Here is a 19995-nt window from a genome sequence, read left to right as displayed (position 1 = left end):
TGGGTTTCTGGCCATAAAGATTTTAAAAACAACATTTTGGAATTCAAAAGTACATCACCAAGGGTGTCATGACTAATACTCAAGATTTCTAACAGGTACAAGCTAAAGATTATAATGATTTATGCAATAACATCGAGCCATAATGATGAAGAGGTTGAAGAAATGTACACCGAAATTGAGTCTTCTAGATGAGCATGGGGGACTTCAATGCTAAGGTTGAAAAGGGCAAAACAGCGCAGAAAGAGGAACTATAGAAAATTTTGGAATTGGTGAAAGGAATAAAAGAGGTGAAAGATTTGTGGAATTTGAAGAATCTCAAGGACTGTCAGTAATGAACACTTTTTTCAAGAAAAGGGTGAACAGAAAGTGGACATGGAAGGGTTCAAATGGATTAACAACTAATGAAATAGACATCATCCTCACTAACAGAAGATATAGATATTACCGTCCTGAATAAGGTAAATGTTGGAAGTGATCACAGAATGGTAAGATGTACACTTGATATAGATGTAGGAAAGGAAAGGAAAAAACTGACTTGAGTAAATAATACAAAGGTCTTTGAGATAACAGAAGAGGAGAAAAAGCAGTATGTACTGGAACTTAAGAACAAGTTTGAGCTTCTGCAGACTGCTCAGGACCAAGATATCGACGAAGAATATTACAACTTTCTGAAAGTGATAAAGCCCAAGAAACCTATAGGGAAAAAGAAATCCAAAGAAGAAAAAATTAGTCACAAAACACTTGTCATGATGAACCAAAAGTGACGAGCAAGAAAAACACTGACAGGGAGAAAATTGAGTATACTGATTTATGCAAAGCCATTAGAAAGAGACTCAGAGAGGACATAAGAAGATTTAACACAAGAAAAGTAGAACAAGCATTAAGGGAAAACAAAGGATTTAAATCAGCAGCCATGAGCAGTAATACAGAAACACAAATGATACTGAAACTGAAGAATAGCGATGGTGTACTTATAAACAGCAGAAGGCATAATTCAAATGGCAGAAGACTACTATAGAGAATTATACAAGGAGCAGGGGAATGATGCCAGCAGTGGGGAAGACTGATTGCAAAGTAGCAACACATACGACATACTCAATATTCTTCCTGATGAGGTAGAACATGCATTGAAGAAAATGAAGAATCAGAAAGCCCCGGGGGAAGATGAAGTTACTGTAGAGTTGTTAAAATTGGGAGGAAGAGACATAACACAAAAACTGGCAAAGCTCTTCACAAAGTGCACTAGAAAAGGTGCGACGCCCAAGCAGTAAAATAATGCAATCATAGTTTTGCTGCATAAAGGATATAAATCAGAAATTGGAAATTATAGACCAATTAGCTTGTTATCCCACATCTACAAGTTGTTCACAAGGGTCATTACTTGACCCTTGTGAACAACCGAAAATCAACCGAAAGGGCAAGCTAGCTTTAGGACAGGATTCTCAACTATGGATCACCTTCACGTAATATCACAGCTAATGGAGAAAACAAATGAATATAAAACACCATTATGCCTGGCATTTGTGGATTATGAAAAGGCATTTGACTCCATACAGCATAAGCCAATGTTTCGGGCACTGGAAAGACAAGGCATAGATACCCCATATATTATGATTTTGAAGAAAATATATGAGAGTGCTACCTCCTTTATTAGACTAGACAAAGACAGTAGCAAATTTAAAATCGAGAAAGGATTTCGACAAGGAGACAATATCTCTGAAACTGTTTACTGCTGCCCTTGAGGAAGCTTTCAGAAGATTAGACTGTTCGCAGAAAGGAGTCAATGTGAACGGAGAGTACCTAAACCATTTACAATTTGCAGATGACATTGTGGTCATAAGCCACGATCCCAAAGAATTAGAGGAAAATCTTAATCAGTTATGCACAGTTAGTAAGGGTTTTGGACTAAAGATGAATATGGCTAAAACAAAAGTAATGATGAACAAGTATGCCACAGAAAGGGAAATAATGATTGAAGGAGCAGTAATTGAAAAGGTGGAGTCATATACTTATCTGGGACAAGTTATTAGCTGTAATAATGATAAATGGCTGGAAGTCAAGAGAAGAATAAATTTTGGATGGATAGCATTCAGGAAATATAGTCACATGCTGAAGAGCAATATCCCAGTTTGTCTGAAACGTAAAAAAAAAAATGAACCAATGTATACTCCCCACCATGACTTAACTTGGGCACTCACCAAAAGAATGGAAGAGAAGCTGAGAACTACACAGCAAAGAATGGAACGAATTATATTGGGAATCAGACTGTTAGATAAGAAGAGAAACACATGGATTAGGCAGCAAACTCAAGTAAAGGACATTCTTATCAAAACTAAAGAACTAAAATGGTCTTGGGCAGGACACATAGCTCAAAGATATGACAGATGGACTAAGAAAATAACAGAATGGTACCGAAGAGGAGCTGGAAGAAAACCTGGAAGACAAACGTGGAGATGGATAGATGAAATTCATGAGTTTGTGGGTAGTAAATGGATGGCCAGTGCTCAGAACAGAAGGAACTGGAAAGTTGCTGGAGAAGCCTTTATCCTGCAGTGGATTGAAAATGGCTGATAATGATGCATTCAACTCCATTTATACGTGGCTTTCTTGGTTTATATTTACTTCGATATAATTATTAGCAGCTTTGTGCTTTAGTTTCTCACTGCCACAGCCTTGTTATTAAAAAATTATTTTGGTAGTTTATAACCATTCACTTGGCTTTTTGAGCATAGTATTCATATGCAGCTATTACAGAATATTCTCATTAATACAAAATCAGCTTATACAATATTCTTGATTCTAGGAACCACAGCTTATTATATAATTCAGTTAATACATATTATAAATGTTTGTTTTCATACCATGAGAAATAAATATAATTCTGTATGGTTAATATAAAGCTTGGAATGGAATGTATCTTGACACGCTGTTCTGCATTTCTCAAAAGAGTGCACTGACTTCTTAAGTTGCTTTTCTGAAACAAAGCCAGTTTATAGTAGTAGTAGTAGTAGTAGTGGCAAATGATTCAAAAAGTAAGCTTATATAGCATCAGCCAATAAAAAACACACACTTCACCCATCCATACCCTCCAAGAATTTGTCTAGTTCTCCCCGGAATTTATTCAACCCATCCACTTCCACAGAAACAGATGAAGTCTGTTCAAACAATCAATCCCCTGCTAACTGAAGGTAAACTTCCGCACATCTATCCCGCAACCATCCTTCAACTTCCACTACTTAAATTCATGTCCCCTCATGTGTGTAGTCTCAGCCAGTGGTAGAAGACCATTAACATTCAGCTTACTGAATCCAGTGAAAGCTTTAAAAACCTCAAGCAGATCTCCTCACATGTGCCTGGTCTCAAGATGCTGCAATTTGCAGAAATGAAGCCTTTCTAGGTAAGAGCACCCTTTTTTCCCTTCACCAATCTACTTGTCTTTCTCTGCACCTGTTCCAGCAGATCTACATCTTCCTAAAGTGAGGCCTCCACACCTGTATAAAGTATTCAAGATGCAGCCTAACCATGGCCTTATACAAAGGGATAATCACCTCCTTATCCCTGCTAGCAAAGTTTCTGTATATCATTCACAAAACCCCCATGAGCTGTCCTGGCAGCATGTCTGCACTGCTCTTAGAATTTCATGTCTGACTGCACAATTACCACAGGTCTTTTTCATTCTCCACTAACCTAAGTGCAGAACCACACAGTTCATAAGTTATTATGGGGTTAACACACACACACACACACACACACACACACACACACACACACACACACACACACACACAGTTGACAAATGTAGTACCTTGCATTTGTCAATGTTGCCATTTATCAGCCCATTGACCCAATTTTCCCAGAGGTTGACAGTGTGGTTAATGACAGTCATCAGGGTGAGCTACTGCAACATCTGGGAAAATTGAATCCCACTTGCAAAATTAGACATTAAGCCTGATATACTTTCATCAATATCACTGACTACAACAATGTACCCAACACTGAACCCTGGGGAACTCCACTAATAACATTAGTCCATGAAGAGTAGCACCCATTGATAACCACCCTCTGTCTTCTTCCGCTTAACCATCCCTTTATCCATAGCAGTAACTTGCCCTTAATGCCACATTGCTCCGGTTTGTAATAGTTTTGTTATTAACAGAGAATTAACGGTATCACTTGATACTATTCATAGCACTTACAATACAAACTTGTCAAGAAAAAAATCAGTAATATATGATAGTGGCCATAATTTAAAAAGTATACAAACTATTTTTTGGTTTATACATAAATAAACTAAATTTCAATACACTAAACACCAGCACCACCATTTCAGCACACCATACCTGCAAATCTATTTTGAATCCCACTTGTAAATGGCTTGTTAACAGCTCCTTGAGGAGAGAAAAATTACCATTAGCTTAAAATGATATGAATTAATTATAATAAAGAAAGAAATATAAAATATTGCAAATACTTTACATACACAATGAAATCAATTTATGCTGCCCTCATGTTTTCCTTTCTAAAAACTTTATATTTAGTGCTACTGGGCCCTATTTTGTATTGAATATAAAATCTAGCCTCCCTTTTCCCACCTTCATTATTATCAAACACCTGCAAACCTATTTTACCAGTTCAGAAAGCAAGGCATTACATACTACTGTAAAAAATTGCAAAGGAAATACAAAGTGATACTTGTGAACCATCTTCAGAGTATATTTCTATTATTCACATCAATTCAAACAGTAGCTCACAATTATCTAGAGCAACTTTCAACTTTCTAGTCAACAAAAACTTGAACACAAATGTTCAAGTTTTTGTTGACTAGAAAGTACTGTAACATGACTAGACTGAGCTAATAGGGAAAAATATAGGGATGAGGTTACAGAAATTTCAGTGTTGTCTAAAGAAAAACTAAAAAAAAAAAAAAAAAAGGCAAGCCAAAGATATGGCAGTTAATTCACAAGCTGGTGAATTGGGAGTATAATATCATACTTTTAGCACTTTTTTTTTTTTTTTTTAGTAAAGAAGCAGGGGTACTATTTTATAATAAATATTTGATCTCCTAGGAATTTACTACTAATTCAACTAAGTAATTCATTTTTATATATCATATTTTTATTTCAATGCTTGTTGTCAAGATAACAAATTGATGTTAGAGCATATAAACTCTGATGACTTTAGCATTTGGGTATATGGTGCCTGTTTGATTTCGTCAAACAGTCAACTTCCACCACCATGTTTTTGAAAAATACACTGCTGCTCATCCCATGTGCACAAGCTTAGCACTAGTTAACACATTCTATGACACTTCCTGTCACTGCGTGACATAAGTCAATACATAGAGAAGTTAAAAAATAAATAGTTTTGTGTAACAGCATGCTAAGTTTGAAAATACATAACTGCTTTTAGTAACAATTAAGTATTAATTAAATTTCACTTTCAGCAACTTTAACTATTCTTTAACTGTTTCTCAGCTAAAGTTGCCAAAAGTAAACAGCAATAGTCTAATTAATGACTTCAATTCTGGTTTATAAACAATAAGGAAGGTCAAGAAGATCAAAGCTAAGTTAATATAATTTGCCTAGTTTGTAATGCTCATTATTAATTTAAACTGACAACAGTACATTATGGACACTGTTTCAGAAACCATAATTTCCTGCAGATGGAAAGCTGTAACCAAAGGAAATTTTTAATTAGAACCTAAACTCGTTTGTTAAATGTGTTTTACAACAAAAAATGAATTTATGAAGATTAATCCATTCAAAAAATAAAGCTAAACATGTTACACTTCCCTTCTTTTTTTTTTTTAATATATAAATGGTTTTCAACCGAAGTAGAACTTGTGAGATGAAACAGGCATTTAATTTAAGGATTGCATGATTAGTCTAGGAGTTGATAACTCAAGTAAATTGTTATGTACTGATTGTCAAAGGTAAATTTACAGGAAAATATGTGCTATTTATATGGAAAAAAAAAAAAGAAAAAAAAGTTGTGTTTGATTCAATTTTTTTGAAATACTACCACATTTGTGAATTTAACAGTGCCATACTGTAAGGTAACTGAGAAAGCAAGAGCCTGTTAAAAGGGGAACCCAACATTAACTCAGAAACAAAGGTTTAATAATAGGGATTTGGCATAGTCAGATATTTCTTTTCTTTTCTTTTTTTTTTTTTTATTCCCGGGGCCCACATATTTAGTCTTAATTTAGTTTGAACATACACAGATAACAATTTCACTGCATTGTTTTTCTGTCATGACTGTTTAAGAGACTTTTTTCCATCCAGTAATGGACCAAGCTTGGCTCTTTAAAAATGACCACATTTATCCACAAGTTGACTTAAAGTAACTAATATCATTTTTAATTGAATAACATCACCCATTTGATGGTGGTGGTATCTGCTATTCATTAAAAATCAAACGTGATTTTATAACCACTTTCAGACCTCTTCAGTTCCTCATTAGACAAAGGGTCTAATGAGTAACCCAAAATAGTCTCAATTAGAGACTGTACTGAATCTAAATGTACCTTTCATTATGTAACTTTTGTTTTCTTATCTAAATATATAATAAAACACTATTAGCAAACTTCTTGGTCTAATGTAGCAATTTAGTAAACTTGGACTAATTCAGGGGCAACGTTTCCGGGCACAGTTGTATATATGTATAATTATCTAAATGTATAATAAAACCCCTATTAGCAAGCTGTTTTGGTATAATGCAGCCAATTTATAAAGAAGCAGGAGTACTATTTCAAAGCAGCAGCTGCATAAAATGTTTCAAAAGAATGCACCTGAGGATGCTTTATTTTGGAATCATTAAACATTCAAATAACATTAAGCATCCAAATGCCTTGCACTGCAGTTCTATAATATCAATATTTAAAAAGGCTGTTTAAGCATGGGTAATGCATCTCCATAATTTTATTATATCTCATATTGTGAATACCTTCACAGTTTAATATATTTAGATTACACCATGCACACCATGAAGCATCTCTCATATTGTGGAGTTATACTTTATAACTGGGTTGTCACTATTGCAACAGGGTACATGCCCACCCACCGATGATGAAGCCAACAAGCTTCAAAACAGTGTCGCTTGGTGGTGGTGCCCATCTGAGAATAAGTAATAGTACTCTTCTCTACCAGAGATGTGTTACTTATTCAAAGTAGTGCAATACCTAGGCAACTCATTGTGAAGGTATTCACAATATGAGATATAATAAAACGATGCAGGCATACTACCTGGGTAGTAGAAATGGAGATGCATTATCCATGCTTAAACAGCCTTTTCATATTCTTCTTTGACATTTAGAAGAAGTAGTAGTAGAGGCATGTGATGCAAGAAAGCAAACTTATATAGCATCAGCCAAAAAAAAAAAAAAAAAAAAAAAAAAAACCACATTTTACACATCCATTCCTTCTAAAAATTTGTCCTGTTCCTCCTTGAATTTATTTAAGCTATCAACTTCCACAACAGATGGAAGTTTGTTCCAGTAATCAGCTACTCGCTGGCTAAAGGCATTTCCACACATCTATTCTACGACTGTCTTTCCTCAATTTGAATTTATGCCCCCTCAGGTTTGTAATCTGAGCAAGAGAAAGAATCCCATCAGAAATTGAGCCTGCTTAACCCATTCAAGGCCTTTTTTCATCAAGAAATATATTTAGATATAAATATTTGTTAAAAATACTGTTAAAGGTATATCATCTTAGTTTGTAAGTGATACAAAGGTTGGCCTGGTGGTTAATGATAGGAATCAAGGAATACTACCAAAAAAACTTAGAAAAATTCGGCAAACAGGTGTAGAAGTGGTAATTGAGGTTTAACATTAAAAAATAAATGATACTGCATATAGTAGCAGTAATCCCAGAATACAGTCTGACGTGAAGTTATCTGAGAAGTGCAGGTAGGCTGTTGGACAGCTCATGGAGTTCTGTCAATGATATATAGGAATTTTGACAGCAGGGAGCAATGGTTAGGCTGAATCTTAAGTACTGCATACAAGTTTGGGAGCCAAATTTTATTTTGGAAGCATGTGGATCTGTTGGAACAGAAACAGCGGAGAGCAAACAAAGCTTAGTCAGAGACAGGAAAGAGGATACTATTACCAAGAAAGACTTTAGCAAATGAAGCAGCTGGAAACTAGGCACCTGCAAAGAGACATAACTGAAGAATTTGAGGCTCTAAACAGATTGAGTAAACTTTTTTTTTTCTGGTGGCATCCTTGCTCTTGCTCTGACACCACTAGGGCTTGTTAACCGGTTTTATAAACCGGTTAAATCCGGTTTTCATATTGAGTTGTTAAAACCGAAACCGAGCTTCTAAAACCGGATTCGAATATTTGTTTTAGTTAGCCCTCGAATATAGTTTTTTGTTACGCACATTTTCTTTTGTTTGTTCGTTTATCTGGATCTTTCAACTGCTTTATGTTTTAAACATGTTTTTTTATTTTATTTTAAGATACGAATCTCATGGGCAAGTGGCCCAAATCTAGGAGGGGTACCTTTTATCTTCCCACCTGTATCTTTTGAAACTTGCCTCGTTTAGACTCTTCTTTCAGTGCTTGCGGGAGTGACGCATAGTATTGTGCCTTGGTTATCTTCAATATTTTTATTTAAAATTGTCAGTGATATAAATTCCTACTAATTAATATTTATTACTCTTAATATGTCTAAGATGAAATCAAATGTATGGAATTATTTTGCTCGAAAAAGCAAAGATGAAGCACAATGTTCGAAATGTCAGAAGATAATGAGGTCGTCTGGAGGATCTACATCATCTTTGATGTTGCATTTAAAGAAAATGCATCAGATTGACATTAAACAAGATAACAGTGAACCTTCCGTAAAAATGGTAAGAACATTAGAAAACTTTATCGTTAAAAAATCTATGGAAGAAGAGATTTCAAAATTAGCTGCTTTAGATGGATTTTCTTTTAATTAAATTGCCAAGAGTGAGTTTATACAATCAGGCCTTTACTTTCAGAGAAATAAATACGATAAATTACCACCAGCCTCAGTGAATGGAATTATGGTTCTGAATTATCATAAAACTAAGAAAGAAGAACTCATTCAATATTTCAAAATTCATTGATTTCGAGTGCACGGTATTCATTGACTCTAGACGAATATACGTCTATTCAAAATAAAAGGTATATGAATATAAATGTGCATTCAAAAGACAATCATTGCTCATTAGGTCTTATTGAGATTAATGGTTCACTTGATAGCAGAAGAACTGAGCAAATTGTGAATGGACACTTGAAGGAATTTGGTTAAAACTTGGATGAGGATATTGTTGCCTGCATCACCGATGGAGCAGCAATGATGATTAAGTTTGTCAAGAAAATTACGCCTAATCATCAACAATGTATAGCCCATTGTATACATCTGTCAGTTATAGATGTACTTTATGAAAAAGCAATCAGTTATGGTGCGACAGTCTCTGAGTCTCCCAAAGACAATGAAGAAAATGAAAATAATGAATAAAGTAGTGATGATGAAGAAGTTGAAGAAAGACAGCAAGGCATGCTTTATCAAACCGACTTTACTGATGAGCTCATTTATTTCTTCAATCCAATGGCCAATATTGCACAAACTATTAACATATTGTTAATAGTTTGTGTTAATAGTTTTTGCAAGCTTTTTTCGAAAATCGCCTACCAAAAATGACATATTACAAAATTTTGTTAAAGCAAAATTTAATGGGAAAGAATATAAACTTATATTAGATTGCAAGACTAGATGGGATAGCACATTCTATATGATTGAGAGATTTTTGAAATTGAAAAATTGCATTCCAAATGCTGTATGTGCAGTACTGTCAACTGAAGCTGTGTCTGACGATGACTGGAAAACACTTGAATTGCTATGTGAAACTTTGCGACCAGTTGAAATGATTCTGAAGGCTATAACCTCAGAAGATACAGACTTACTTAAAGCAGAGTCTTCAATAGAATTTCTGCTTGCTAAGCTTGATACAGCAGAAACCCCATTTGGTTTAAAGTTTCACCAAAGCCTTTTGCAGCGTTACAATGCAAGACGAAATTGCCAAACTGTAGCTTTGCTGAGTTATCGACACAACTCCAAAAAGTTTAGGAAAGAAGATCAGGTTCAAGAACTTTTGATTTTCCAAGTAAGCAAGTTTTGAAAAAGCATTATTTGCATTATCAGAGATTATTTGCAAAACATTCCAAAGGAGTCTTAGCGTTGAATGAAGAAACTGAAAATAAACGAACTGTTTTTTTAGAAGAAAACAAAGACTCATCTAGTTCCAATGTCGGAGATACACTCATGCGAGAGTATGATAGTGTAATAAAGAGATTAACTGAAGAGCCTTCAAAATATCCGAGCGAATTGGAAATCAGCAAAGAATTTAAAATTTTGGAGGCGACTAGCAGTAGAAGTGAAAAGCTAGAGAAAGTTTATAGAGCACTGCTGACCATTAAACCAACAAGTGTCCAATCTGAGACAGTGTTTTCGACCACTGGTCTCTTTAACACAAAAATAAGGTCAAGTCTATCAGGAAAAATGCTTAATATACTGCGTTTTTTAAAGGACCATTTTCAGAAAAAAGCTGAGCAATAAATAGTAAAGTAATTTCCCCAAGCTGTTTATTTTTATTTATTTATTATTATTATTATAGGGCTTATTATTTTTTTGTACAATCTTAAGCTGGTTACCACCTTTTTGGAGCATTTTAATTTTTTTATTTTTTTTTTTTTTACTCTAAGAGGTGATATATTTTGTTTAAAAGATTTGATTACGATTTGTACAATCTACCCAAGATAAAATAAATACTTGTGTTATAAGTTTTTAATTATTTTCCCTAAGTCTGAGAAAATCGGTTTTAAGAATAAACTTCGGTTAAACTCGGTTTTGAAATTTCTCGGTTTTATGCAAGCCCTAGACACCACACATTAAGGGGCCATAATTTAAAATAAAAAAAAAAAAAAAAAACATGGTTGCAGGAGTGCAAAAACTTCAGACTGCTGAAAGACAAAACTTCCATTTAATGTTGTTCGGGTGGGTAGTTTGAATACATTTAAAGAAGAATTACAGGGGAGTACAGAAGAGGCCCTTTTTTTTTTTTTTTTTTTTTTTTGCTAATACTGTATAAGCTTGCATCTCTATAATATTTGTACAACCAAAATTTTCCACCCTAAGAAACATTCAGCACATATCTATTACTATACACCACCAAACTGTATTGGAGTTTATATCACTGTTTGGTTGTGTAAATAAACTCTGCTTGTGTTATAATTCTGATTTAATTTTGGCGGGATACACATTTAATGGATGAAGTTAAAGTTGCGAATGTATTAATCCCAACTAAAGTTTCTATAGCATCACATCCCATTTGAAGAACATTTTCAAAGGACAAACTAAAATTTATGGGCAATAAATTATGATGAACGATGTTGCATAGTAATCTAAGCGAAAATAAACATTTCAATAAATAATGCGATAGTTCTATCTACGGTATTAACTGAGTAAAATAACTATCTGAAGTTAAATGATATAAATCTCACCATCTGTGCTATGACTAGCTGATGACTCAACAGTTAACTGAGAAGTCTGTACAGGATTACCCAGTTTCTCTCCAACGTCTTCACCACTGGCCAAAATTGAGATTTCAAGAAGAATTAAAACCTTCCTGAAATAGAAAACATGTGTGTAAATAGTGGTTTTGCACATCAAATTCAAGTAACGATCAAACAGACGAGGAAAAACTGTAAAATAAGGGTTAATAAATAAAAACTAAACAGAGTAAAAAAATAAACCTAATAATATCAAATAAGAACTGTTAAAATAAATTATTAAAAGCAAATAAAAGACAGCAGCTTTCAAAATATGGCAATTCATCAACTCAAAGGAGTACAGTATCTCACAAAAGATTAATTAAATGGTATTCATCATGAACAAGCCAATGTTCATGGAGTGGGAGAGAGAACAACAAAAATAAGAATGTAAGCATAAGTGAACACAAAATATCACCAGACTCAATTGAATTTTTTTCTTTCTTTTTTATAATTGGCAGTTTTATAATTTTTTTTTAGAATTTTTATTTGAACATTTTCTGATGCCCAAGACTTTTCACAAGGTGTTGCAAATAGCATGAGATATGGAATATTTTAATGCATTTTTATTTAAAAAAGCATATTTATCAGTATTTATTTAATTAACATCAGTAGTTCCCAACCGTTTTTGGCTTGCAAACCCTTTTGACATAATATTTTTATCGCAAACCACTAAGCCTCTGAAACTGAATAAAGCACTATATTCTCTGAAATCATATAATAGTTTTTTTTTTTTTTTTTTTATGTGAACCCCAAACACGAGAGGTATTAGAACCTATAGTACTTAGTACAGTGCTTGGGTTTGAGGTTAAGAAGACGAAAGAAGATATTTGTTGACATTGGACTTGAACTTCTGTAGATTGTAATTTTCAGGAAATACGTATGAAGGAAGGTTGTTCCAGAAAACGGCAGTTGAATGAATATATGAGGAAGATGAAAAGTTGGTTCTGTGGGTTTGAAGTTGGACAGTAAATGGATGTTGGCTGGTGGCGGCACGTGTTCGGACTGTTTTGAAAGAGAGAGCAGAAATTATATACGCCAATTCAGAAGAACAGTGCCCATGGAAGTATCTGTAGAAGAGGCATGCAGCAGAAACAGTGCGTCTATGAGAAAGCGAGTGGAGAGACTCTGTTAGAGATGAATCATTAATTAACCTAACTGCCCTCTTCTGAATGGAATCAAGAAGCCGGAGAGAGGTTTTGGGGGCACCACCCCAGATATGGGAACAATATTCCATGGCAGGGTGAATTTGCGATTTATATAGAGTGAGGAGCTGTTTGGAAGAAAAGTAACGCCGAGAGCAAAAGAGAAAACCAAGTTTTTTAGATGCAGAGGAAGCAATATCTGTAATGTGCTTGTGCCAAGAGAGATTAGAAGTCAGGGTAATCCCCAAAAGAGATATATCATTTTGCCTAGAAATCGGAGTGTCACTAAAGATAAGTATAGGAGCAGAAGAATCCTTTTTGCGAGATATAAGACAAGACTGAGTTTTAGAAGGGTTGAAATCAACTAAGTTGTCTTTGCCCCACTGGAGAATTACCTGAAGATCGGCATTTAAGGAATTGGCAGCAGATTTTCGAGAAGTTGAAGCTGATTGAGCAGGACAAGGTTTCTCAAAATGGAAAGTTGAATGCAATGTGCTATCATCGGCATAACTATGGATAGGATTTTCAGTCAATGGAAGAAGGTCATTGATATACAAGAGGAAAAGAGTGGGGGAAAGAACTGAACCTTGGGGGACATCGGCATTAGTGGAGAAGTTAGAAGACAGAGAGCCATCTACCATCACCCTCAGTGAGCGATCAGAGAGAAAACTGGATAACCAATTACTAAAAGCAGTTGGCAAACCATAAGATGGAAGCTTGTTTAGAAGACCTTTATGCCAAACACGATCGAAAGCCTTTGAGATGTCAAGAGCAACTACTTGTTTCACCGAACCTTTCCATTGAATTAGTCCATAAATGGGTAACATAAGCCAGAATATCACCAGTGGATCGACACTGACGGAATCCATACTGGCGATCGTTGATCACACGGAAGGTTTCTAGGTAGTTTAAGAGTTGGCGGTTAATTGATTTCTCCATTACTTTAGAAAGAATAGCAGTAATTGCAATGGGACGATAATTGGATGGGAGGGATTTGTCACCCTTTTTAGGAACTGGCTGGATATGAGCAAATTTCCAAGCAGAAGGAAAAACACCTTTGGAATAAGAAAGTGAAAAAAGGCGGCAAAGAATAGGAGTAAGTTCAGGAGCACAGGTTTTGAGAACAAGTGGAGAAATACCATCAGGACCTGGAGCTTTCTTAGCATCAAGATTCATCAAAATCCTTCTGATATCCTTTTGACGGAAGACCACAGGAGGCATTGAATGGAGCGTGTTGGGAATGGTAGGAGGTGTTTTACCAAGATCATTAATACATGAGCTGGAAGAAAAATGGGATGCTAGCAAGTCAGCTTTATCCTTGGCTGAAGTGGCAACAGAACCATCTGGTTTGGACAGAGGTGGGAGCAAAGATGGGCAAAAGTTGCGGCCAATAGCTTTGGCAAGAGACCAGAATGCTCGGCTACCATTAGGGCAAGAAGCAAGTTTTCTACTCTTAGCCTGTTCAAATTCTAGTTTGGACTGGTTAATAACTGCTTTACAATTGTTGCGAGCTTTGGTGTAGGCAGAAAATGAAACTGAAGAATTAGAAACAAGCCAATTACGATATGCAACATTCTTCTCTTGGACAGCCTTAGCACATTTATTGGAAAACCAAGGTTTAGATAAAGGACGAGATTTTAAAGTGGAGTGTGGGATAAAGGATTCCATTCCTGCAAGAATAATTTCCCTGACACGATCTGAGCAAACGTTGACATCAGAAGTTTTGAAACAGTAATCCGACCAAGGAAAAGAAGTCTCGCAGGTCATCCCATTTTGCATTCTTGTAATGCCAAACAACACGTGGTTGGGAATAGCCATGAGATAAAGGTTTCACTGGAGAAGAGACAATCACCAAGTTGTGATCTGAAGTGCCTAAAGGACCTCTCACTTCGACCGTGTACTTAGAAGGGTTGTTTGTGAGAAAAAGATCAAGCGTACTGGCTGTATGATTAGGATTGTCCAGTATTCTTGTAGGTAAATGAACAATCTGTGTTAGGTCATTAGTAATTGCAAAAGCCTCAGCATCTCAACCTGCTGGGTCGGTGTGACTAGAAAACGGAAGCCAGCTGGAGTTGTGAACATTAAAATCACCAAGGAAAATTACTTCACTGTTAGGAAAGTTGGACTGGAGAAAGTCAAGTTGCAAAGAGAGGAAGTCAAAGAGCTCCAAGTGATTAGTGGAGTTGGGAGTAGAGACAACAGATGAATTTGACACAATGAGGTAGAGAGATTTTAAGCCAGAGAAGATCAAAGAGAGATGATTCCAAATTGCCAAGTCTCTGACAGGGAATATCAGAACAGACATATGCACAAGTACCACCTTTGAGGCGAAAGGAATCATACAGCAAATAATTCGGGCATCTGAGATGAGCAGTAGATGAATCAACCGATAACTGAGATTCTGTCAGAAAAAGTACATGGGGTTTGGCAGACTGCAAGTGGAAATGGACATCGTTGAGATTAGAATTGAGACCACGTATATTTGTGAAATGAATTAGGAGGTTTAGATCTTTTCTGACTTGGGAGGTTTAGATCTTTTCGCAGATAAGCTTGCTCTATTAGTTTGACAATTCATGGTGTATTCAATAGTAAGAAAAAGTAGGTGGGACATGCTGTATGAAGTAATGAAATTTTTGGATATGGCGTACATGTGGAAAGAATATACCCAGATCCTTGGACATAAACGTGGCCTCGACAATGCTCCCCGCATACACACTACTCGGACTCCCTCCAGTCACTATCTGGCAGAGTAGAGGCAGCAAGATCATACACTAGCTGATCCGGAAGCTTCCTAGAGAGTTACCAATAGGTTCAGTCCGGTGTACTAACTAGCGGCCGGCCTGCGAACACCGTTTTAGAGCTGTACCCTCGAAATGTAAGGAATATTGGATCTCGCCACGACGTTCATCATAACCTCAAAAGTCATCAATCATACTGCATGATGGAAGAAGAGATAGGGAAAGGTTGACCGGAAAGGGTTGATCTGAATTTTTATTAAAATATTTCCAATACTACGCTTTTATAAGTGATATTGCTGTTATTTATTGTTGTTATTTGGTTTTTTTAGGAGCATTAGCAACTAAGGCCATATTGTTCCGGGAATATGCAGTGGTCATTCCCTGACCTTTCCACATCCTTCGTATTTGGTGGTGACAGGCTCGAACCCCGGTCTAATCAAGAAGCGTGTGTTACGCAAGAAGCGTGTGTTACCCAGCAGCTTTCACTCTCCCTCTTACGGCAGCGAGAGGATCAGAGTGGAAGCAGAGGGTGCTAAGAATCTCTGGGTACGACCAGGCTGCCATGCACGGAAATTGAACTTGGCCTGTTATAACGTACGATCACTCATCGGTGAAGACAGGATATTATAGCTGGAAAAGGAATTAGAAAATGTGAATTGGGTGTCACCAAGGGTGTCAAGACTAATATTCAAGATTTCTAAGAGGTACAAGCTAAAGATTATAATGATTTATGCACCAACATCGAGCCATGACGATGAAGAGGTTGAAGAAATGTACACTGAAATTGAGAGTCTTCTAGTTGAGCAGAAAACCCACTACACTATTATTATGGGGGACTTCAATGCTAAGGTTGGAAAAAGGCAAAACAGTGCAGAAAGAGGAACTATAGGAAATTTTGGAATTGGTGAAAGAAATAAAAGAGGTGAAAGACTTGTGGAATTTGCAGAACCCCAAGGACTGTCAGTAATGAACACTTTTTTCAAGAAAAGAGTGAACAGAAAGTGGACATGGAAGAGTCCAAATGGATTAACAACTAATGAAATCGACTTCATCCTCACTAACAGAAGATATATTGTGAATGATGTTACCGTCCTGAATAAGGTAAATGTTGGAAGTGATCACAGAATGGTAAGATGTACACTTGATATAGATGTAGGAAAGGAAAGGAAAAAACTGACTCGAGTAAATAATACAAAGGTCTTTGAAATAACAGAGGAGGAGAAAAAGCAGTATGTACTGGAACTTAAGAACAAGTTTGAGCTTCTGCAGACTGCTCAGGACCAAGATATCGACGAGGAATATTACAACTTTCTGAAAGTGATAAAGCCCAAGAAACCTATAGGGAAACAGAAATCCAAAGAATAAAAAAAATTAGTCAAGAAACACTTGTCATGATGAACCAAAGACGACAAATGAAGAGCAAGAAAAACACTGACAGGGAGAAAATTGAGTATACTGAGTTATGCAAAGCCATTAGAAAGAGACTCAGAGAGGACATAAGAAGATTTAACACAAGAAAAGTAGAACAAGCATTAAGGGAAAACAAAGGATTTAAATCAGCAGCCATGAGCAGTAATACAGAAAGACAAATGATACTGAAACTGAAGAATAGCGATGGTGTACTTATAAACAGCAGAGAAGGCATCATTCAAATAGCAGAAGACTACTATAGAGAATTATACAAGGAGCGAGGGAATAATACCAGCAGTGGGGAAGATGGATTGCAAAGTAGCAACACATACGACATACCCGATATTCTTCCTGATGAGGTAGAACATGCATTGAAGAAAATGAAGAATCAGAAAGCCCCGGGGGAAGATGAAGTTACTGTAGAGTTGTTAAAATTGGGAGGAAGAGACATAACACAAAAACTGGCAAGGCTCTTCACAAAGTGCATTAGAAAAGGTGTGGTGCCTAAGCAGTGGAATAATGCAATCATAGTTTTGCTGCATAAGAAAGGAGATAAATCAGAAATTGGAAATTATAGACCAATTAGCTTGTTATCCCACATCTACAAGTTGTTCACAAGGGTCATTACTAACAGATTAGAAAGAATACTTGATGAGAATCAACCGAAAGAGCAAGCTGGCTTTAGGACAGGATTCTCAACTATGGATCACCTTCACGTAATATCACAGCTAATGGAGAAAGCAAATGAATACAAAACACCATTATGCCTGGCATTTGTGGATTATGAAAAGGCATTTGACTCCATACAGCATAAGCCAATGTTTCGGGCACTGGAAAGACAAATCATAGATACTCCATATATTATGATTTTGAAGAAAATATATGAGAGTGCTACATCCTTTATTAGACTAGACAAAGACAGTAGCAAATTTAAAATCGAGAAAGGAGTTCAACAAGGAGACACAATATCTCCGAAGCTGTTCACTGCTGCCCTTGAGGAAGCTTTCAGAAGATTAGACTGGTCGCAGAAAGGAGTCAATGTGAACGGAGAGTACATAAACCATTTACGATTTGCAGATGACATTGTGGTCATAAGCCACGATTCCAAAGAATTAGAGGAAAATCTTAATCAGTTATGCACAGTTGGTAAGGATTTTGGACTAAAGATGAATATGGCTAAAACAAAAGTAATGATGAACAAGTATGCCACGGAAAGGGAAATAATGATTGAAGGAGCAGTAATTGAAAAGGTGGAGTCATATACTTATCTGGGACAAGTTATTAGCTGTAATAATGATAAATGGCTGGAAGTCAAGAGAAGAATAAATTTTGGATGGATAGCATTCAGGAAATATAGTCACATACTGAAGAGCAATATCCCAGTTTGTCTGAAACATAAAATAATGAATCAATGTATACTCCCCACCATGACTTATGGAAGTGAAACTTGGGCACTCACCAAAAGAATGGAAGAGAAGCTAAGAACTACACAGCGAAGAATGGAACGAATTATATTGGGAATCAGACTGTTAGATAAGAAGAGAAACACATGGATTAGGCAGCAAACTCAAGTAAAGGACATTCTTATCAAAACTAAAGAACTAAAATGGTCTTGGGCAGGACACATAGCTCAAAGACATGATGACAGATGGACTAAGAAAATAACAGAATGGTACCCAAGAGGAGCTAGAAGAAAACCTGGAAAACAACGGCGGAGATGGATAGATGAAATTCATGAGGTTTTGAGTAGTAAATGGATGGGCCAGTGCTCAAAACAGAGGGAAGTGGAAAGTTGCTGGAGAGGCCAGCTGACCTGGCTACGGAGACGCCGCAAGTGATATTGCGTAATAATATAAAATTATTATTAAGTACCTATACATAACAATGGTCTTTGAGAATGAAAAAAAAAAAAAAATTAGTATGGGAAAACATTTATTTAACATGATATACTGTAAGATAGGACATAATTATAAAGAATTGTGGGAGATGTGGTTTCTTTCATTAGTACAATTCTTTATATTTAATTTTATTTTACTCTATTTGTTTGTTTATTATTAGTTATAATTTTTATAACCCTTTTTACCACAACCGAATGGTGCAATACATATTGGCACTTTCACACCCAATCCGCCCCAACACACACACACACACACACACACACACACACACACACACACACACACTGTTGTTGTTGTTGTGCATGTTTGCTATGTAAGTGAGCGTGACCCAAACCACAACTAGGTGGTTTGGGTCACGCTCCCTTACATAGCGAACATGTAAGCTACCACCAGAGTTCGCAAATCGCTGAATGGGAACCACCGTTCTACATCATTATTAACCATTCAGCTGTTACTATGATGCTTATGTTACCAAAAGCACTAAAACTTTAAATATCTAAGTTTAACAATATAAATATCTATTAGAATTACATCACTGTGAATTTTAGCAATCATTAAGTACAGTATTCACTTTTGGTCTGCATCATTATTTTTTTAATTAGAAAACTAGAGCCATAAAAAAATTCTTAATTTATAAAAAAAAAAAAATTGTTCCTATATTAATTTTCCAAAACATTTTAGGTTCCTTTTTTTTCTTTCACTTGTTTTGTTACTCGGATATTTGGCTATGAAGGTAGAAATTTTTTTTTCAGATAATAAGACTGTTGTTTCTAATGTTTTTGGATTGTATTATATCATGTAAAGTCAAAATTAAGAATAAATTTTATGCTTTAAACTATAGTGTGTGGGGGGAGGGGATCCTCGTTATCCGAGGATAACTGGTTCAAGACACTTAAAACAGGGATCAAGTTTCATAATGTGTATTATATACTTGTACATAGTAAAAAAAAAAAATGGAGGAACTGAAAAATGAGAATTATTTTATTAAACATTTTTTTATTATATGTTGAACAACGTAAGGTTAAGTAAAAAAAAAAAAAGAAAGTTTATTGAAGTTACAATTTTTTTTTTTCCGTATTTTTTCAGATAAAATTGTGTCTTAGCATTCAGTTGTCTTTAACTTCACACTTAACTTTTGCTGAACAATCATGAAGAGGATTGTTTGGACAAAAAAATTCAAATGCTTGGTCAATTTTCTCAAGGGATTCCTTCAATTTTTTAAT

The 19995-nt window shown here is 35.7% G+C and overlaps 1 protein-coding gene across 1 annotated transcript in view; it reads right to left on the bottom strand.

The window, feature by feature from the left end:
- RPA1 (replication protein A 70) overlaps positions 1-19995 on the bottom strand; it is a 358941-nt gene that overhangs the window by 210816 nt on the left and 128130 nt on the right. Inside the window, exons 5-6 of the mRNA XM_090373886.1 lie at positions 11534-11658; positions 4341-4388 (exon numbers count right to left, since the gene is read on the bottom strand). Of these exons, the coding sequence (XP_090230012.1) occupies positions 4341-4388; positions 11534-11658 (173 nt within the window). The remainder of the gene's footprint in view (positions 1-4340; positions 4389-11533; positions 11659-19995) is intronic.

The sequence above is a fragment of the Mastigoproctus giganteus genome, chromosome 5, assembly GCF_048544385.1.
Source record: "Mastigoproctus giganteus isolate SK-2022 chromosome 5, ASM4854438v1, whole genome shotgun sequence".
In the NCBI taxonomy this organism is placed as follows: domain Eukaryota; kingdom Metazoa; phylum Arthropoda; class Arachnida; order Uropygi; family Thelyphonidae; genus Mastigoproctus; species Mastigoproctus giganteus.
This window is presented reverse-complemented; position numbering and strand designations above follow the sequence as displayed.